We start from the raw sequence: 21,070 nt of genomic DNA on the forward strand, positions 1-21,070 counted from the left end.
ACGGACCCAGTCCGTGTAGTTGCTACCATCATCTTTCAACGTAGCTTTCTCTAGGAACGCATTAAAATTCAAAGGAACAGTAGCACGGGCCATTGATCTACAACAACATAGACATGCAAAATACTATCAGGTACTAAGTTCATGATAAATTAAAGTTCAATTAATCATATTACTTAAGAACTCCCACTTAGATAGACATCCCTCTAATCATCTAAGTGATCACGTGATCCAAATCAACTAAACCATGTCCGATCATCACATGAGATGGAGTAGTTTTCAATGGTGAACATCACTATGTTGATCATATCTACTATATGATTCACGCTCGATCTTTCGGTCTCAGTGTTCCGAGGCCATATCTGCATATGCTAGGCTCGTCAAGTTTAACCCAAGTATTATGCGTGTGCAAAACTGGCTTGCACCTGTTGTATGTGAATGTAGAGCTTATCACACCCGATCATCACGTGGTGTCTCGGCACAACGAACTTTCGCAACGGTGCATACTCAGGAAGAACACTTGTACCTTGAAATTTAGTGAGAGATCATCTTATAATGCTACTGACGAACTAAGCAAAATAAGATGCATAAAGAATAAACATCACATGCAATCAATATAAGTGATATGATATGGCCATCATGATCTTGTGCCTTTGATCTCCATCTCCAAAGCACCGTCATGATCACCATCGTCACCGGCGCGACACCTTGATCTCCATCGTAGCATCGTTGTCGTCTCGCCAACTATTGCTTCTACGACTATCGCTACCGCTTAGTGATAAAGTAAAAACAATTACAGGGCGATTGCATTGCATACAATAAAGCGGCAACCATATGGCCCCTGCCAGTTGCCGATAACTTTGTTACAAAACATGATCATCTCATACAATAAAATTTGGCATCATGTCTTGACCATATCACATCACAACATGCCCTGCAAAAACAAGTTAGACGTCCTCTACTTTGTTGTTGCAAGTTTTACGTGGCAGCTACGGGCTGAGCAAGAACCGTTCTTACCTACGCATCAAAACCACAATAATTTTTTGTCAAGTGTGTTGTTTTAACCTTCAGCAAGGACCGGACGTAGTCACACTTGATTCAACTAAAGTTGGAGAAACTAACACCCGCCAGCCACCTGTGTGCAAAGCACGTCGGTAGAACCAGTCTCGCGTAAGCGTACGCGTAATGTCAATCCGGGCCGCTTCATCCAACAATACCGCCGAATCAAAGTATGACATGCTGGTAAGCAGTATGACTATTATCGTCCACAACTCTTTGTGTTCTACTCGTGCATATAACATCTACGCATAGACTTGGCTCGGATGCCACTGTTGGGGAAGGCAGTAATTTAAAAAAAATTCCTACGCACACGCAAGATCCATCTAGGTGATGCATATAAACGAGAGGGGAGAGTGTTGTCTACGTACCCTCGTAGACCGAAAGCAGAGGCGTTATGACAACGCGGTTGATGTAGTCGTACGTCTTCACGATCCGACCGATCCTAGTACCGAAAGTACGGCACCTCCGCGATCTGCACACGTTCAGCTCGGTGACGTCCCACGAACTCTCGATCCAGCTGAGTGTCGAGGGAGAACTTCGTCAGCACGACGGCGTGATGACGGTGATGATGAAGTTACCGACGCAGGGCTTCGCCTAAGCACTACAATGATATGACCGAGGTGGAATCTGTGGAGGGGGGCACCGCACACGGCTAAGACAACTATCAACTTGTGTGTCTATGGGGTGCCCCCCTCCCCCGTATATAAAGGAGTGGAGGAGGGGGAGGGCCGGCCCTCTATGGCGCGCCCAAGGGGAGTCCTACTCCCACCGGGAGTAGGATTCCCCCCTTTCCCTAGTTGGATTAGGAGAGGAAGGAAGGGGGAGAGAGGGGGAAGGAAAGGGGGGGCCGGCCCCCCACCCAATTCGGATTGGGCTTGGGGGGCACTCCTAGGCTCCCTTCTCTCTCCCACTATGGCCCAATAAGGCCCATATACTTCCCAGGGGGTTCCGGTAACCTCTCGGTACTCCGGTAAATGCCCGAACTCACCCGGAACCATTCCGATGTCCAAACATAGCCATCCAATATATTGATCTTTATGTCTCAACCATTTCAAGACTCCTCGTCATGTCCGTGATCACATCCGGGACTCCGAACAACCTTTGGTACATCAAAACACATAAACTCATAATATCGATTGTCACCGAACGTTAAGCGTGCGGACCCTACGGGTTCGAGAACTATGTAGACATGACCGAGACTCATCTCCGATCAATAACCAATAGCGGAACCTGGATGCTCATATTGGTTCCTACATATTCTACGAAGATCTTTATCGGTCAAACCGCATAACAACATACGTTGTTCCCTTTGTCATCGGTATGTTACTTGCCCGAGATTCGATCGTCGGTATCTCAATACCTAGTTTAATCTCGTTACCGGCAAGTCTCTTTACTCATTCCGTAATGCATCATCCTACAACTAACTCATTAGTCACATTGCTTGCAAGGCTTATAGTGATGTGCATTACCGAGAGGGCCCAGAGATACCTCTCCGATACTCGGAGTGACAAATCCTAATCTCAATCTATGCCAACTCAACAAACACCATCGGAGACACCTGGAGAGCATCTTTATAATTACGCAGTTACGTTGTGACGTTTGATAGCACACTAAGTGTTCCTCCGGTATTCGGGAGTTGCATAATCTCATAGTCATAGGAACATGTATAAGTCATGAAGAAAGCAATAGCAACAAACTAAACGATCAAGTGCTAAGCTAACGGAATGGGGCAAGTCAATCACATCATTCTCTAATGGTGTGATCCCGTTAATCAAATGACAACTCATGTCTATGGCTAGGAAACTTAACCATCTTTGATTCAACGGCTAGTTAAGTAGAGGCATACTAGTGACACTCTGTTTGTCTATGTATTCACACATGTACTAAGTTTCCGGTTAATACAATTCTAGCATGAATAATAAACATTTATCATGATATAAGGAAATATAAATAACAACTTTATTACTGCCTCTAGGGCATATTTCCTTCAACGGGTGGCGCCCTAGGGCGCTGAGCTAGAGCCTGCATGTCTACCCCATCGTGCGTGGTAGTCACTTTATCTCCATTAGAGATCATACCTAGTTCCTTAATGAACCGATTGATGAAGGAATAAATCGCATGAGGGCTTTGAAAAATGCCTTCGTGGATGGCCTTCTGGCGAGCTGCCCAAATCACCCATAATGTAACAGAGAGTTTCACAAACATGTCATGAGATAGCAGCTCCATCAGTGTATACATCCATTGTTTGGCATTTGGTTCGGTGGTGGATGCTAGTTGTTGTGTCAGTTCATCATCAACAAGAGCCCAGGTGCATCGTGACATAGTACAGTTAATGAGAGAGTGCCTCCATGAATCTGGTGCTCCACATAAACCACACGCCGGTGAGTCTGTCATATGCCTATGGGCCCTTACGTCATTCATGGGTATCGAACGTTTGGGCAGACGCCATAAAAACAACCTGACTTTTCCTGGTACCTTGACCTTCCACCAAATTTTCCATGACTTCTCTTTCCTTGCCACTTTAGAGGTGCCGGCGCTACCCTCCAGCCACGCCTCCCTCCTTTGCCTAGTAGAGACAAGCATCCTATAGGTAGACTTCACCGTGAAATTGCCATTCTTTTCAAAATTTCAGCTCAAAAAATCCGGTACATTTCTTGTACAAAGAGGGATCCCGAGAATGACATGGATGTCCATTGGCATGAAAACCTCCTCCACTCTTTGCCTAATCCAAGTTGCAGACGTTGGATCAATGAGCTCCGAGACAAGAGTGGGCCGATTGGGAGAGACACACCCATAGGGACGTAGCATCTTGTCGCGTGGGAGCCAATTATCATTCCAAATGTTCGTTGCAGTTCCGTTCCAAGTTCGCTTAATTAAGCCCAGCTTCAAAATGTCCCGTCTTGCTATCATAGCCCTCCAAAATTGGCTTGGGTGATTTCCCAACTCGGCTTCCAAGATTGTAGAGTTAGGGAATTACAAACTGTTCAAGATTCGAGCACTAAGGAAATCTGGACTCGGCAATAAGCGCCATGCCTGACGAGCCAACATTGCAAGATTAAAAAGCTTAAAATCTTTGAAGCCTAAACCACCCATACCTTTAGGTTGTGTCATGGCTTTTCAGGATACCCAATGTGGCTTGCGCTCAAGTGGATTGAGTGGTTCCTGGCTTCTCTTTCCCCGGCGTGCGCTCACGCGGCGATGGAGATCGGAAGCGGACGATGGCTTCATTCAGCAATTCACCCCCTTAGGGACCTAGACGTAATTTTCTTTTTCTGGGGTGTTTTCTGCTATTGTGTTTGGGCTCCTGTGCTCTCTCGTGTGTTCCGGTGTGTTCTACGTGTGATGCACCCTGGATCTTCATATAAATGACACGTGGAATTCTAAAAAAAAAGTGGGTTGAGTGGTTCATCTGGTTCTGTATTTGGGCCGTAAGTGGTTGCAAAGTTCCAAACCGATCAGGCCTATTTGTATGTCAGGCCAGCCCAGCACCACCAGCAGTTGCATCTCGGAGAACAGGTTTTCACGGCCCACCGCGTCAGTCTTTTCTGGTCAAGCAAAATTCGGTCGCTGTTCTTCAACCCTTCGAGTTTCGCCGTGTCCAGATCGTGAATTCAGGGGTAGCCGACTACTCCGCTCTTGCCCGGCCGCCGCAGCCCTGTCCATCAGCACAGCACCGCACCGCGGTGCCGATGCGGCCGTGACGCCGCCGGGCCTGGGGGAAGCGCGGCAGCGACGGCGTCGCTCGCTTCGACCGGCGGCACGCTCAGGCAAGTCTCCCAATCCCACCCTTTCATCTCTCCTCCCCGTTGAGACTGGGAGACCTGCTCGTGTGGGCGTGCTTCTTGTGGAGCCGCACGGTAGGTGTTCGCCCAAATGCGTGGCAAGAGACGCCGACTAGTTTATCCTCGCCTCGCTGTCTGCACCGTCCATTCGCACGAATCAAAGTACTGTACCCGCCTTTGAATTATTCTAGTACTATCACGTCGGCAACTGTCCGCTTGATCTCACACGTGTGCAAATGCCCAAGCACGTACACGTACTGCCTGCAATTATGCCGTCGGCATCAATCAGTGGGCTGAAGCTTCGAATAAACTTTCTTTTCGTGTGTGCGTGGAGAACTTCGAATAAACTTTCAGAAAGCAAGCAGACAGCAAAGGTCAATATCAGCATCAGCAGTACGTGATAGCTCGCCTTTGATAAGGCAAATCTTATAGCTTTTGTGTGATTGTAGTTCTTCCTCAGCCCGGCCACGAACTCGGTTTCTCCAATTTGATAGCGTGCTACTGGTTCTTGATCCTTCGGCTGCTTCCTCCCCATCTCTCTCAGCCCATGGGTACCAAGGCCATGTCAGATTTCCTTGCTTGCCCTCTGCTTCCGTTTCCATTTTCCCTGTGCCATTTTAGCTTCAAACGCTTATTACCTGATCCCTCATCCAGAAATAATAAATTCAGTTGAACTTCCAAAATTTGTTCTTTGCTTAGGTCGCTGGATGCACAATGTCCTCTTCTTCCTTCTCTCGACTTCCAGAAACTTTTCTTTGCATAGGTCGTTATATATGTACAATGTCCTCTTCTTCTTTTTCTTTGAACATCCAAAAATTGTACTGTGCATAGGTCGTTGCATCTACGATGTCCTCTTCGTCCTTGCTTGAAAAATATTAATCTCGTGGTTCTTGGTGCAGGGAGGCATTTGTGGTCAATGAGACACCCGTATTCATGAATAAGCCTCCTCCACATGTATTTAAACTGGTGAATTTCATTCTTCCTCTTGCAACTTGTTGTTAGCTTCATTTCCCTCTTATATATAGTGATTGGTTTGAGGAGAGACTAAAATCTGGCGACTGAATACTTGCTGCGAATAGTGGTGGGTAGCTATAATAATAGTGTAGAAACGCAGCAGTGAGTAGTTTATGTTCTTGTAGACAAGTTATTCATTGTTGTTGTGAGCGAAAGGAAGATTACGCATAGCAGTACCTTAGCTTCTTTGCAGTAGTTTTCTTTGGTTTTTATATATAGTGCAACTGAATCGCTTGACTAAGAAGACTTCTCTGAGTTGTTTCTTTTCCTTTATTTTGTACGATCTGATCTGAAAGCTTAACTTCTGATTTAGTCCTATATTTTTGTGATATTACTTGACTTGAGTCGTGTCTTTGCCATATTTCTGATGATCTTTGACCGTTGATTTGCTCCTATACTTTCTATGATCTTAGCTGAAGTTCAGTTCACTTAGTCCTACCAAAAATTCTAATCATGTCAAGCTTCAATCTTCATTATAATTCTTCTTGCTTGTTGCAACAACCCTATTTTAGATTGATCCAACCCCTAAGTTATTTACTCAAATATTTCAGGCATCATGCTAGTGTTTGTTTGGCAAATGAGAGTTAGAGAATAAATAGTAAATTTAGGATGCAAAGCAATATGCATGATGTCATTGAGATGACCATCTCATTATTGGAGTGTATTAAGGGTTTGGTTCCAATACCACTTAAAGTAAATGACCACTTGTCTTTTTGTAAACATACATATTCATATTAATGCATTCTGGGGGAGAAATCAGCTAAAAAGTTTTATTTCTCTGTGCAGATGTCTCTACCATCAATGATTATAAAGCTCACTTTGGGTTTGCTCTGGTGCATCATCCACTTAGCAATCAGCCTTTTAAGCTTATGTTCTCATCTGATTTTCAATCTAGAGTGTTCTCTTATTTCATCTGGGTTGTTGTGGAAGTATCGGAATCTCCAACTGGGGAGACTCAAATACCTCGCTATCGTGGTAGATAGCAGAGAAGCTAAGAATACCGTGAAGATCAATCAGCTGTTATATTGGCTCAAAACTCTTGGTGTGAAGTATGTGTGTCTCTATGACATTGACGGTAAGACACTGAGTTCACTATTCTAATTTGTAGGTACTATTGCTTTCAGTCTGAAATTTATCTTGCGAAAATGGACATGGTTAGTAGAAGTCAAGAGACATTAAGCAGCAATACAGGGGCTGTATTCATATTTGGAGCAGGGGCAGAACCGAACAATACAGACTAATAGCCATACTGCCTCATATATTTCAGCTTCTAATATTTATTTTATTTATGCACGAGCACTTAACAGTGTACAAGATCTGTACTTTATTATTCTATACTGCAACACAGGAGTGCTGAAGAAATTGTTTGCACCTGGTATGAATGGCTCAAGAGATAACAACCCCGGAGATTATTTGGTAAGTTACAGACTTGAGCTTTGCTTTGTTTTCTATCAAAAGCCTCGCGGTGTTTCCATTCCCTAGCATTTATGTTTTTGATAGTTTGTATGAACCATTGGTTATGGCCATATGTAGGATGCCAGTGCAAATATCAAAGCCTTAGATTGTTGTCAGAAACAGATGACGATAGAGTGTATTTCTGGTTCTGATGGCAAAGAGGGCATTGCTAAAGCAGCCAACTTACTTTGCTCCAGTTATTTAAACGGTGATAGCTATACTCAAGAATATGTCAAAAGTGAAGAGAATGTCAAAAGTGAAGAGAATGTCGAAAATGAGCCAGTATTTACAGAAACTGACATGGCCAGCGCACTGAAATCCATAGGTACGCTTAAACAAGTCCCCTTTTTCATGCATGATATATTTTATATACTAATGGATCATGTTCTAGTTGTTTTATAATTTATTTCATTGCAACTCCAGTTGAGTACTCAAGTGCCTGCCTTGTACGTTAGGTTGTGCTGGACCAGAACCTGATCTTCTACTTGTGTATGGTCCTGCCAGATGCCATTTAGGCTTTCCTACATGGAGATTGCGGTATACTGAGATTATGTAAGTTTCCCCATCTGGAAGTATTCCTAGTTCTAGGTGTCACGTTGGATCTGTCATACTGAACTTAGATCACATGCTATCATTCTTTGATACACAAATAACTCTTGTCCATACCTATTTATATTAACATATGGTAGAAAAATACTGTTGATTGGAGTTTTATTCTACTCAAATTATGCCGCTTTGGAAGAAAATTATTTCTCATATTAAATCTCTTTTGCGCAATTAATGCAAAGTTGAACTTAGCATACCATCCCCATAAAGTACTAAGCAAATGTTACCATATTATACTAGAGTTTCAGAATTTGTTATATGCTTTTATAAATTTATACATGTTCTTGCTGGCTAATTAGAGCGCATCCAATGCAATTTTTGTTAGATATATGAGAATGTTAACGTCCAATTTGTCACCCGTCTTTGACACTCCTGCATCCAAGTCATTAGTCTTCTCCCACGTTAGTGTTTATGTGCAGTATTTTTATTCCGTGGCAACGCACAGGCATTTAGCTAGTTGATATAATGGTCATTCTTAGTTGGTTGCCCCTGAAAGTATAGGTAATATTATTTTAGATTCTGAATACCACTTTAGATTCTGAATGTTACAAGTAGAGAAGAGAAAACCATGCTTCAGTCATGTTATAAGATCATTCCAACTGGAGTGTGAGTGAATAAATTAATATCACGGTCTATTTCCACCATTGAAAACTCTCCATTATTTCCTTTCCAGGCATATGGGACCTCTGAAATCAATGAAATACGGCGCCATTGTGAAAGCCTTCCATAACTACTCAAAGAAACACCAAAACTATGGTACGTTTTGATTTTGACCAGGAATTCTGCCGTGCAGAATATTGTTTTACCTTTAGCAGTTACCTAGGCCTTACACAGATGAACATCTTAGCTTGTGACCGTACCCTGATCCTATGGGAAAAAGATGTTTGCAAAAGAATTCATGCTGTAATATTTAGAACATCCTCTGTTTCATCGCTATAGGAACTGCACTAAATTTTTAGGACATAGCAGCCTTTATATTATGTCTGGTTTGTAATTTTCTTACATAATAAGCTACCCCTACGATGTTTTCACTTTCAACAGTACTGATACTTTGCTTTTATTCATCCGGGAAAAAACCCTATATTCATCAATGATAGCCCTGAAGGCACTAACGCGTCTTGATGCTTGTTAAAAACAAAACAGTTTTTACTCATTTCGCCATCTAACATTTTGCGTCTCAGGTAAATGAGAGCTGATACTTGTATACTGAAGACCAGGCTGTTGTGTAGAAAAGCACTCCTGGAACTGGAAGCTTGACAACTGTTTTGCCTTTCTGTTCGTGATTATACTAGTAGAGGTTAGTTAAGATCAAGTCGCAGATACCCATGTTGTAATATCTTTTGGCAAGATTAGAAGTGTTATTGATAGAACATACGGGAATGGATCCCATTGTAAAGCTTGCCTGGTCATGAAGATTAATGAACCTGCTCTTGAGCGAGCACATATGGATTGATATCAGCAATGTTATGCACCCAAATCATGCCGATCTTTTTGGTTGTGAATGCAGCAGCCAGCAGCTGCTGACACGTTTTGTTTTTTTGAATTGGAACTTTGATGTTGGTTTTCTCCATTGTTGGCTGCTGACACGTTTTTTGAATTGGAACTTCGATTTTAGCTTTCTCCATTGTTGCTGGTATGTACCTGATGGGATCAGTCATTTCCTTGTGGTTTCTGGACTCCTTTATACTCTGTTCCATATGTTCCTTTGTGTATCTAATAACATGTTCAATCGATAGCTTTGCTACTCTATAACAGACTTCACTCATACAAATCTGAGTCATGTTTGTCTTCGGAACAAGAAAACCGAGCAGGGAGACTAGAGGTTCTAAATAAATCAGGAGTTTAGGGATGTGTTTAGAAAGGGTTGTACTGAAGTTTATTACTGTATGTCTATGATGAAAGACATGAACAAACAAAATGTTCTACGCCTAATCCTGATCCCAGCCACTCAGGCTCGAGTAGTCGAGTGTACCGAGACCGAGAGGCTGGAGCTCTCAGTAGGTCGGGTGCGTGACAGTGGGACGGCGGGGTCTTCGCGTGAGAGCGAACTACCCGAACCCAGAGCACGCACGCCCGAGCGTCCCCGCTCTCCGCACGCGCGCCGCCGCCGCCGCCGCCATGTCGCTGCCGACGCAGTGCCCCTACTGCCGCTCCCCCGCGCCGGCGCGGTGCGCCACCACGCAGCCGCCGCTCTCCCGCCCCGTCTCCGAGTGCTCCTCCTGCGCCCGCCTCGTCCTCGAGCGCCACCTCCACACCCACCCCTTCTTCCCCCTCCTCCCCTCCCTCCACCCGCTCCCCCTCGTCACCCCCGACCTCGCCGCCGCCGCCCCCGCGCCCTCCTCCCCGCCCGCCAACGACGACGACGACCCCTTCCTCCCCGCCGGCTTCGTCTCCGCCTTCTCGGCCTTCTCCCTCGAGCGCCACCCCGTCCTCGCCCGCTCCGCCTCCGCCTTCTCCGGCCAGCTCGCCGAGCTCGAGCGCGCGCTCGCCGTCGACGCCGCCGCCTCCTCCACCCCGGACCCCGCGGGCCCCATGGTCTCCGTCGACAGCCTCCGCGCCTACCTCCAGATCGTGGACGTCGCCTCCATCCTCAGGCTCGACCGGGACATCGCCGACCACGCCTTCGACCTCTTCAAGGAGTGCTCCACCGCCACCTGCCTCAGGAACCGCAGCGTCGAGGCGCTGGCCACCGCCGCGCTCGTGCAGGCCATCCGCGAGGCACGGGAGCCCAGGACGCTGCAGGTTTGTTTCTGCTGCGCTCGTGCTCTCTTTATATCTGTTCCAAATTCTCCCGTGCGGAGATTCATAGGCATATATGGGTGTGTTTCTCCAAGCAGCCAGGATTTGGACTAATCAGGAATGTTAGTTAAGTTCTGAAAAGAAAAGATGGGTTTCCACAATGTAATTTAAGATTTAATTGCTTCAAAATTGGGGATCTTGTTCATCGATTCTTATAACCTACTCCGTTCAATTTTCAAGCAACTCAACAGATGATCCCTCTATGGATAGAATTGTTGTTGGATGATATGCTAATTTCCAGTAAACTGATTTAAGGACCAAAGTCTCTAATCTCCAGATCAATTTACTGAAATGGCTCTACCTAGTAGTTTTGCTTTTTATGGAGCATCTGGTCTTGTCAACTTGAATATACGAGGATAGCATTTGCTCTATTTTGTCGATTTATATAATTATGTATGTCACAAATACCTTGATTCAACCTAACAAAACCACATTAGTCAATGGCTGAACCGAACGCCGCTGAACCGAACGCCGAGTCAGCCTTGGATCATGGCAATTTCTGTTGTGTAAACTAGCATGGTGTTTGCGCGGGAAATAATTTAATCATGTGATTGTGGAAATATTTTAATAATCTATTTATCTTAATCTACCTATGATTATTATCACAACAACAATATATCTACGATCGGTTTTGCCTTTTGATATCAGATCAGTACACAAAATTAATCGAGCCTAGTATGCGACAAAAGCAGTCGAGCCTTGTCCTAGGTATATATTACCAATTACACCGGAATAACCATCATATTTGTCGTTTGCATAGTACACGAAAGCAGTGAGTCTGGTATGCCTTTGCGGAGCATATTTTAACCATGTTTACCTTTTTATTAGGGTAGGTATGTATCATTGCCATAACACCACATGCGACGGTTGGTTGTTGACAGTTACAAGAAAGATAGTTAGTTGGTTGTTTACAAAAGAGATTGGTCGTTGAACTTGAACATGGTATTAGATCGATGTGATGGAGTTAATGTCCAGATCGAAATATGTTGGTCGTATGTATGTATTAAGCCAGAAAGTGGTTTGTATATTACATTTATCTATTGTATTAAATGGTGCCCAGAACAAAAGTTAGGATCGCTAACCCTGATGTTGGATCAACACACATGGGATGTTTTTCATTTCTTACCTTCTTTTGGTGTTTGATTTGGAACTCCCACCATCCCACGGGCAATAAGGGCGCACGTGTATTCTGGTGGATGGATATTATTCAAAAGGATAGATAGACATAAAACCAACGTTCTTGTGTATTAATGCCCAAACCTACAATTCAGAAGACTGAATGATGTTTGCTTATAATAGCATGCACCATCTAGGATAGGTATTTACAAGATCAATGGTTGGATGCATTTAGCTGCAATTATAAAGGTTTATATGTCTAATGTCTTGATTCATTGAGAGTTAACGTTCCACTTAGATAGGCTATATTGTTTTTCTAATGAGATTGTATAGTATTTTTGTGTATGCTTGTGATCTTTTGATCAATTCGGTCTCCTAGTTGAGACCTATTGTTCAGAGTGGATCGCAAAATTAGCCCTATATTCCAGACTTTGCACCACCACCACCAGGGACGGAGCTAGACAGATCGTGGAGCCTGGGCAAAGAATAAAAGGCACTGAGTTAGTGTTAGCCCATTAATCGACTGACATTTTTTTCATGATTGGCTCAAAGTCAAATGGAACATCCTCGGCTGAGCCTGGGCAGTTGCCTGGGGTCACCGGGAGCAAGTTCTGCCACTGACAACCACGTAACTATGTCATCCAGGAGCCGCCCTACATGCCATGTATATATGCATCAGAGCGGCTGCCTAATTAATCTGCTAATCCTGCTTAATCTCTCTTTGGTAAACAGTGCCAACCATCATGACGTACTAAGTACATGCTACATTAGTCTATGTAGCAAAATTTAGAGATAGTGGCTATATCCATACTATTAAGGAAAAACCATGGCGCGTACCTGCACGTGCATGTGGAGAGACATAAAAGAGGCAAACAAATTAGGAAGGTCACAGCACTGAAGAGATCAAAAAGTGACATACGTGTTTGTGTTTTCGTGTTGGTTTTGATTAACCTCAAGTATAGGAGATTCATGGTCCAGATTTACTGCTGTGTTGCATAGGTAATATGGGTCCACCAGTCAATGAAATTGAGTGCAAATATGAACATCTAATGGTTATGTTTCTTGATATAAAGAGGGCCTGCCAGATCGATGGTCAGATGTTCTGTTTTTTCGTGAGAATTTCTAGCATATCTCTCTATTTTTTCTTCTGTATTGCGCTTTTCTCATATATAAGAAATAGAAAGTAAGTATACTTGATGTAGCATTATTGGTTATTGCTGTATCTTTTAGTTGGCGCTGATCCATATTCTGTTTACTGCATATCCAGGAAATTTCCACAGCTAGCAATCTTCCTCAGAAAGAGATAGGAAAATACATCAAAATACTAGGCGAATCTCTTAAACTGAGCCAACCTCTTAACAGCAATTCAATAGCAGTTCACATGCCTCGGTTTTGCAACCTCCTCCAGCTCAATAAATCAGCCCAGGTATCAGAGGAGCTGAAAACCTGATACATCATGAAAATAAATTGGCCCTGCTTTTAACATACTTTCTGTCGTTTCCTCAGGAACTTGCAGCCCACATTGGTGAGGTGGTTGTTAATAAATGCTTCTGCACGAGGCGAAACCCTATAAGCATATCTGCTGCTGCTATCTACCTTGCATGTCAGCTTGAAGACAAGCGCAAGACCCAGGCAGAGATCTGTAAGGTTACAGGCCTTACAGAGGTGACCCTACGCAAAGTGTATAAAGAGCTGTTGGAAAATTGGGACGATCTGCTACCCCCTAACTACACACCAGCTACACCACCGGAGAAAGCTTTCCCGATGACAAACATATATTCAGCGCGTTCATCAAGCGGAAAAGATCTTTATCAAGACAAGTTGCTGGACAACGTGAAGCAAAAAAGCTCTGAAGCTGCAGAGCCTGATCACATGGTAATCGTAAGAGAGGATGAAGATAAGAAAACCACTCCTCCTGGTTGGCCTCCAAAGAATGAGCCCCGTGACTTGAACCAGGCAGGCTGGCAGCCGAATGTCCCGTTTTCGGCGTCTCCAAAATTGGACCGTGACAATGTGGAGACGAACATTCGTGGGTTTAACCTCAACGAGGAATCATGCCCAATGGATTGCGAAAAGCCAGACGTCTCAATGAAGCCGCCCTTTGCTGATCGATGGCCGACTGAACCAAAGGTGCTTCCATCCCCTCCCAATAGGCAGCCTCTGCCATGGCAGCTTAAGCAAGCAGCGCCGGCAACCGGGTCATCATCTTATCCGAGGAGTCGTGAGACGCAGCTGGGCCTGGGCATGGACTTTCTGTCTGGGCGTGGGAAAAGAAGCGCCGGGGATGGCGGCGGCGATGGCCGTGATAAAGAGGGCAAGTGAAGAAGGTTGCAGCTGCAGATGTTTATAACCAAATTAGAAGAACTCAGCTGTGTAGATATAGATGTTCATCTATAGTCGAGATTAATATAACAACAAGATGCATCATATAGATGATGAATTCTACTTCATAATGTGTAACCTGATACTTCCAAATTATTTAGCTTGCCAGTTCTCATAATGTTTCATGTAACCAACGTGCCTTTTTTTTTTGCATTCTCCTGCACACTCTACACCAAGAAAACAGCAGCACCCATTTGGAACACGGGGGTTTTCGATGGATCTTCCGGTAGTTGATCCTCTCCTGCAACATTATCGTCTAATAGTGAGATACTCCCTCCGTTCGGACACAAGCTTTTTCGGACGTAGGGAGTACAATTGAGTTCCAAGCAGATAATACAGGCGAAAAACCACCATAGTTTTTGCAGACAACTGTTGTTGCTGTATGAAGAACAGCTGCGCTCTAGATCACATTTGAAGAAATTTGAAGGACCCAGACGCAAAAACGCGCTCCGAACTGGATAATACAGCACGATAGCGAAGCAGAGGCCTTCCAACGCCTCCTCCCTCGCCGCTCTCCCTCCCTTGCACTCTCATCCCCTCCCTCGTCGCCATGGCCGTCTCCACCTCCACCTCCACGCTCCCACTCCTCTTCCTCCACCGCTCCACCGCAAGCCCGAACCCCACCGCGCTCTCCTTCGCCTCCTCCCTCCGCGCGTCCCCGCTGCGCTCCCGCGCCTCCGCCGCCCCGCCAGCCGAGACCCTCGCCGACGACCTGCCCTCCGACACGCCTCCGGTACGTGGCCACGCGGGACGATACGTCGGCGTGCGCTCTCGCGCATACGTGTTGCGAAACTTGTAAACTGCGTTGTAGGCCGTGTTCTCGTTAGTGGCGTGTAATTGCGCGGAGTGGAGGCATTGATACAGTTCTTCGTCTATCTGTTGGAGTTTGTTATTCGGCGATTGTAACTGTTGCGCCCGTGGTTTTTCAGGTTGGTGAGGGGTCGGGAATTCCGATGCCGTCGTCGATTGGGGAGGATGGGGAGGAGGTACCTTATCCACCAGCTTAAACCTTTATTATGCTGGCAAATGTTTTCATTCGAGAACTGCTATTGATGCTCTGCATTGCAAGATTTCATGTTAAATGTTGCTGGTGTGAGTGTGTTTTGGATGTGGGACTGCTGTGTCACCTTAGATAACGTGAAGTCCTTACTGTTTTGCTTTCGATGTTACTGAGTTATGCCGTGTTACCACTAGCCATCACGCTATCTAAGAGGTTGTACACGAAATGTAGTGATGTATATTTTTAAGTCTTCCCTTTTCAACCAAGCGAGGATGATGCCCAAGTTAGTATGTGGTTAACAGTGTTGAAGTCTTCCACGTTCAACTGAATGCTAAAATGGTCTCTCGATGAAATGGCTAACTGTATCTGACCATGACTCCATCTCATGTATCTTTCTTAGAATAGTCGGCCTTGTGGTTTCGAAGCTTAGTTTAAAAAATTTCAGTTGTGCCCTTAACCTGTCTATCACCGTTCTTGTTGAACACCTTGTTCTCTCACTCCTGTGGGTTTCTCCATGTCAACGGTCTTCTGAATTTTCTCTAACCACCTGTCTTAAATTCTCAAATGGTTTCCCATTCTTTTTATTATCTTCTGCTATATATTTGCTCAACCATTATTCGTGCATAGATGCAAAGATTTTATAACACCAACAGCATCATTCTTTCTGCGGTTAGCTCTTATTGCCTTTTCTTTCTTGGGACTGATTCGCTAGGTTTGTGGGCTGAGAAAAAGTAGGCTATCACCAAAACTGATTATCCCTCTTAGGAATAATCTATGGATGGTTGCTTATCTTTTGCGGGAACTCCTTAGATTGTGTTCTAACTGCTGACTTCTAATATTGTTGGTGTTGGTTAAGTAGAGTTTGTGTTGCATTAGGTTAGTAATCTGCCAGTGATTACTACTGCCTAACATTATGTGCTTCCTTTCTTGCTTGCACGTTTGTCAGTTCTTAAGCATGTCCATCGTACATGTCTGTGTGCAGTTACTGTTTGGTGCTACTGCCGGGAAAGAAACTGTTTCAAGGGCACGTGCACAGTCGCACTCGTCCTTCAGTGATTCCTTCAATGTATCTCAAGAGAGGATAGTGATAACGAACAGTTCTGGAGAGAAACTCATTGGTGTTTTGCACGAAGCTGGATCTAAGGACATTGTAGTGTTATGCCATGGGTTTAGGTCATCAAAGGAAAGTAGAACCATAATGGGTCTTACTGATGCATTAACATCAGAGAAGATTAGTGTATTTCAGTTTGATTTTTCTGGCAACGGAGAAAGTGAAGGTACATTTCAGTATGGCAACTACTATAAAGAGGTGGATGACTTGCATGCTGTAATCCAGCATTTTAAGGAACACAAGCGTGATACTCGTGCTATTGCTGGCCACAGTAAGGGAGGAGATGTGGTCATCATCTATGCGTCCATGTATCAAGATGTATCTCGTGTTATCAACATATCGGGCAGATTTGATCTGAAACGTGGAATTGCAGATCGTCTTGGCAGTGACTATATGGAAAGGATAAATCAACATGGTTTCATTGACGTGGCACAGAAAACAGGACAGTTCATGTACCGTGTAACCAAAGAAAGTCTGATGGACCGTCTTAGGATAGATATGCAAAGTGCATGCATGTCTATTGGCCCTAACTGCAGGGTCCTGACAGTTCATGGTTCTGACGATGATGTTGTGCCATCGGAGGATGCTCTGGAATTTCATAAATATATAGGCAACCACGAAGTGCATATTATTGAAGGAGCTGATCATAGATATTCATCTCATCGGCTTGAGTTGGCTAACATTGTATTGAAATTTGTTACATCTGGCTGACAAAACGATGTTGGAACAAATGTAACCATGACAATGCATGTTTGACCCAATGTTTTGTGATTGGCGTTGCCATCAATTTCTTTCCGACATGCTACAAAATTACCCTATCAACTTTAGTTCAAGTGTGAAGTGTTCATGCTTCTGGCACTGTTGATTGTATTTCCATCATACCTTAGTCAACTGCATATTTTCATTTGGTGTTTCTGTTTCATTGGGTACCTGCAGAAGTTGCTGTTCTCTGTAGAACTAACACTATTGGGTATCACTATTTTCTGCTTGCAGCTGGCACCCAAGCAGAAGATCAGAATCAAGCTGAGGTCTTACTGGGTGCCATTGATAGAGGACTCCTGCAAGCAGATCATTGAAGCTGCAAAGACAACTAATGCCAAGACCATGGGTCCTGTTCCTCTGCCAACCAAGAAGAGAATATACTGTGTGCTCAACTCTCCCCATGTGCACAAAGATTCAAGGTTCCACTTTGAGATCCGGACACACCAGCGGTTGATTGATATCATGTACCCGACCGCCCAGACGATCGACTCATTGATGCAGCTCCAGCTCCCCGCCGGGGTGGATGTCGAGGTTAAGCTATGATCCCACTAGAGCTGAACCCTTTAAAATTCTGTGTCATGTAATGCTCCTTTCTGCAGACTTTCTAGTTGGTCGATCTTTTTGCTGTCTGAGACTTGAAACATATGTAGAGCCTGTAACACGAAAAAACATGTTCAGATATGGAATATCATGCAGTTAAAGAAGTACCGAGCAAATGTTATTTGCATTGTGCTATGTTGATGTCTTGTTTACACTTGAGTTTCTTGAAGGAGCGGAACTGTTTGGCCTAGATCGTTACTGGCAGTGCAGCAGCTGCAAATTGTCAGTGGGCATTTGTTTTTGGTTTCCTGTCCCAGAACCGATTCATCTGGAAATTGCCCCATTCATACTGGTTGCACTGATTCAACATAGTACTGGCAAAGCTTTCTGATTTCTCCTGAAAATAGTAGAAGTTGGGAAGCTAGTTTGATCAGGGTATGTTCCAGGTTTCGACCTAAAAGCCACGGAAAGCTCTGTTTGATTGGTCTGTAGCCAATCTACCACCACTTGTAGGAAAAGCTGTTGTGGGCTAAAGTCAGCCTACAAAACAGACATCACAGGCATGTGTCAGTAACAATACAGTACAGTAGCTCCAGATTGCCCGCTAATTCAGTGGGCATCTGTAATTTGTTTATCCCAAAAAGGCATCTGTTATCTGATCTCTTGGCCCGGCGTAATACTGATTGCACCGATTTTTCTGTGCTGATTCAGCATACGGACAAAAAACTTCCCAATCTCTCCTAAAGCAGTTCAAATTGCGCTGATTCTGCTCCATTCCTTTGACATCTTGGTATGACTTATTTGTTTTTCCATGGCGCCAATTTTTCTTTTTCCAACCACATTCCTACGGGTTTCTCATTCTACATGGTTCAAGAGGACATGCCACTTCAACTACGTGTTTTCAATGTTGGTATTTTTTGATAATCCTACGAACCAAAGGGGCCGTCGATCAAATGGATAAATATTGTTAGCACTCAGCAATGAAAAAAAAAACTTATACCTACTCTTCTTTGCTTTTCCTATGATGAAGCAGAGAGGAACATTTAGAAACCTAGCCTTGAGATGCACATATTATAGTAGACATATAAAAGAAAACCGCCCTGGCGCTAGTTAATTTCGCTGTTGCTTTCACGGTTGATGAGACGTTTGTTCGTGTGGATCAACTGGTCTTCCTGGTTGAGAAGAAAATGAATAAAAAAAGTTGGTCTTTACTCTTAGCAGCCTACACCTCGCAGCCCACATAAACTCATCTGCTCATGCATTGAGTAGTACTCCCTCCGTTCCAAAATATAAGTCTTTTTAGACATTTCAAATGGACTACAACATACGGATGTATGTAGACATATTTTAGAGTGTAAATTCACTCATTTTACTTCGTATGTAATCATCTATTGGAATCTCTAGAAAGACTTATTTGCAGTGTCCATTATTTTTTGCCTCCTCCATTCGAAACGGCCGCAGCATTGTCGAAACTGGCCAGCGTTTGTGGACCAACAAATGCATAATTTATTTATGCTTGGGGGTGGCCCATCGACACGAGCTTACCTGCCTCCTTCGATTCGAAGCCTTTGGACCTTGTCTCGTATTTTTATCATTATTTCCGGCTGCTTGTTTATCAGTGGAATCGCATACGTTTGCTCTTGAAATGCAGAAGCACTGACCGAAATGTCACCGTCAGGTGACCGACCACTTTGGCCTTTTCCTTTTTCTATTTTTATTTATTGTTGCTTCCGGCTGCTTGATCAGTAGATGAGCCGGACGCTGGGCTGCTGGCACACTGGAATGAACCGCATATTGAACTCTTGAAATGCAGAGCAGCTGACCGAGGCGTCGCCGTCAGGTCGCCGAGCGCGACCCTGTTCCATTTCGAGTTGGACAGGCAGATCACTTCAAGTTCCAACGCTTGAAGCGTTCTTCTTGTCACCATTTTCTGATTGCAGCGACGACGTCGATCGGCCAAATAGTAGCAGCCAATTCCCAGCAAAACGCAGAGGGGTTCCTCCTCCGGTAAATTTGACAAATTTGATCTATAGACGAAATCAAATCACAGAATGAACTGTCCGTGAAACTATTTCACGCGGCTGACCCGTGGTGCAGCGTCTGAGAGCGCTGCACTAGTGCAACGCCTAGGAGCTAGGCGCTACACTGTATAGTGTGGCGCCTAGCTCTCAGGCGCTGCACACTGACTTAGTAATTTTCTGATCACACGGGTGCGACGCTGGCCGTGTAGCGCCTATCTGTGAGGCGTTGCACAGTGTAGTGTGGCGCCTTCGTGTCGGCCGTCACACAAAAAGGTCAGCCGCGTGAAATAGTTTCACGGATAGTTCATTCTGTGATTTGATTTCGTCTATAGGTCAAATTTGTCAAATTTGCCTCCCCCTCCAGCCGAAGCCAAGCACATAACAGTGGCGAAATCGCCATCGTGTGCACTGTTTTTGCGCCCCGTTTGCATCACGAGTGCAGCAAATTTCAATGCGTGCTGGGGCCTGGAGCCTTCTCCTCCGGGTTTCTCCGGCCGTTTCGCATGATTTTGCGCGGCCTGCGGCGCTGGCTCCAACAGCCGCGCTAAAATGCAGCGCGCAAAAAATTACAGCGCGAGCGATTCGCCGGGCATTGCATATATTGCATTTTGGACACAAAATAAACTTCAAACATTCAAAATGCAATGAACATGACATATAAAATTTCACACAAACAAGTTGATGAAAAGTTCATGCCCACAAGTTCAAAATCATGCCCACAAGTTCATCCAACCAAGTTCAAAATGCAAACCAAGTTCATGACACAAACGAAAGACACATCAAGCCTCGTCCTCGTCTTCGTCCTCATCTTCGAAAGACAATTCTTCCCCGTCCTCGTCCTCATCTTCGGAAGACGATTCTTCCTCGTCCTCGTCTTCGTCCCCCAAATAAGCATCTCTACTTTGATCACCTCCAACGGATGGATCCCTCGACACTTGCAACCAAGTATTGCATAGTAAGATGTCTCCGGCGTTGGTGTAATTGCCCGCTCTTCCTTTTGGCGCGTCGACAATGCCCTCACCATCCTCGTCCACCTCGAACTCATGGTCTTCGAAATGCATGTCATTGGTTTGAGACCAATGCGAATTGTTGAAGCCAACACCCATAATTGACATGTATGCATCATCGTTGACACTACAAAATATATAGAACAATGCAAATAAACTATCTATATGAATGCATTCAAAAAATAACAAGAAAAGAAAAGTTGGAAAAAATTTCTACCTTTGAGGCATATCGTCGAACACGTTGTGCGCGTCGGTCGCCGGCTCGACGAGTGAGCTCGTCGGCGCTTCGGTAGCCGCCGCGCCCGTCACACGCCCTGCAAGCTTCTTTCTCCTCGCCTTCGAGGTGCCGGAGCTGTCCGCCGCCTTGTTCTTCTTCGCGGATGTTTTGCCCTTCTTCGGCCGCGCCGCATTGGGGAGCT

At 44.7% G+C, this 21,070-nt stretch overlaps 3 protein-coding genes across 12 annotated transcripts; all 3 read left to right on the forward strand.

Moving 5' to 3' along the window:
* Positions 1-4,546: 4,546 nt before the first annotated feature.
* On the forward strand, positions 4,547-9,393 carry LOC123098397 (dehydrodolichyl diphosphate synthase complex subunit NUS1). 9 transcript variants are annotated; one of them, XM_044520369.1, is made up of 9 exons: positions 5,311-5,402; positions 5,538-5,601; positions 5,738-5,804; positions 6,639-6,927; positions 7,201-7,268; positions 7,386-7,632; positions 7,763-7,859; positions 8,587-8,669; positions 9,095-9,393. In XM_044520369.1, exons 2-9 carry the CDS (start codon positions 5,546-5,548, stop codon positions 9,100-9,102), a joined length of 915 nt encoding a protein of 304 aa, XP_044376304.1. In that variant the 5' UTR covers positions 5,311-5,402; positions 5,538-5,545; the 3' UTR covers positions 9,103-9,393. The 9 variants fall into 9 exon arrangements, 8 of the variants coding, with proteins under 8 accessions (XP_044376307.1, XP_044376310.1, XP_044376308.1 ...); XM_044520372.1 differs by lacking the exons at positions 5,311-5,402; positions 5,538-5,601 and adding an exon at positions 4,547-4,823; XM_044520373.1 differs by lacking the exons at positions 5,311-5,402; positions 5,538-5,601 and adding an exon at positions 5,133-5,231.
* A 488-nt stretch (positions 9,394-9,881) lies between these two features.
* LOC123098395 (plant-specific TFIIB-related protein 1) lies at positions 9,882-14,328 on the forward strand. The gene is made up of 3 exons (XM_044520366.1): positions 9,882-10,655; positions 13,096-13,254; positions 13,335-14,328. Exons 1-3 carry the CDS (start codon positions 10,032-10,034, stop codon positions 14,148-14,150), a joined length of 1,599 nt encoding a protein of 532 aa, XP_044376301.1. The 5' UTR covers positions 9,882-10,031; the 3' UTR covers positions 14,151-14,328.
* Positions 14,329-14,649: 321 nt separating this feature from the next.
* Positions 14,650-17,787, forward strand: LOC123098396 (cyanelle 30S ribosomal protein S10). 2 transcript variants are annotated; one of them, XM_044520367.1, is made up of 3 exons: positions 14,650-14,943; positions 15,140-15,196; positions 16,193-17,092. In XM_044520367.1, exons 1-3 carry the CDS (start codon positions 14,761-14,763, stop codon positions 17,030-17,032), a joined length of 1,080 nt encoding a protein of 359 aa, XP_044376302.1. In that variant the 5' UTR covers positions 14,650-14,760; the 3' UTR covers positions 17,033-17,092. The 2 variants fall into 2 exon arrangements, with proteins under 2 accessions (XP_044376302.1, XP_044376303.1); XM_044520368.1 differs by lacking the exon at positions 16,193-17,092 and adding an exon at positions 17,315-17,787 and having other exon boundaries at positions 14,651-14,943.
* The last annotated feature ends 3,283 nt before the right edge of the window (positions 17,788-21,070 follow it).

Source organism: Triticum aestivum, chromosome 4D, assembly GCF_018294505.1.
Source record: "Triticum aestivum cultivar Chinese Spring chromosome 4D, IWGSC CS RefSeq v2.1, whole genome shotgun sequence".
Taxonomy (NCBI): Eukaryota; Viridiplantae; Streptophyta; class Magnoliopsida; order Poales; family Poaceae; genus Triticum; species Triticum aestivum.

Bases quoted from the DNA above. Each gene is read 5' to 3' on its own strand.
- LOC123098397 (XM_044520369.1), top strand. From the start codon at position 5,546: ATGCACAATGTCCTCTTCTTCCTTCTCTCGACTTCCAGAAACTTTTCT. The intron at 7,269-7,385 runs GTAAGTTACAGA...GGCCATATGTAG, and splicing joins ACAACCCCGGAGATTATTTG to GATGCCAGTGCAAATATCAA. The intron at 7,633-7,762 runs GTACGCTTAAAC...CTTGTACGTTAG, and splicing joins CAGCGCACTGAAATCCATAG to GTTGTGCTGGACCAGAACCT.
- LOC123098395 (XM_044520366.1), top strand. From the start codon at position 10,032: ATGTCGCTGCCGACGCAGTGCCCCTACTGCCGCTCCCCCGCGCCGGCG. The intron at 10,656-13,095 runs GTTTGTTTCTGC...CTGCATATCCAG, and splicing joins GGGAGCCCAGGACGCTGCAG to GAAATTTCCACAGCTAGCAA. The intron at 13,255-13,334 runs GTATCAGAGGAG...TCGTTTCCTCAG, and splicing joins AGCTCAATAAATCAGCCCAG to GAACTTGCAGCCCACATTGG.
- LOC123098396 (XM_044520367.1), top strand. From the start codon at position 14,761: ATGGCCGTCTCCACCTCCACCTCCACGCTCCCACTCCTCTTCCTCCAC. The intron at 14,944-15,139 runs GTACGTGGCCAC...GTGGTTTTTCAG, and splicing joins TGCCCTCCGACACGCCTCCG to GTTGGTGAGGGGTCGGGAAT. The intron at 15,197-16,192 runs GTACCTTATCCA...GTCTGTGTGCAG, and splicing joins TTGGGGAGGATGGGGAGGAG to TTACTGTTTGGTGCTACTGC.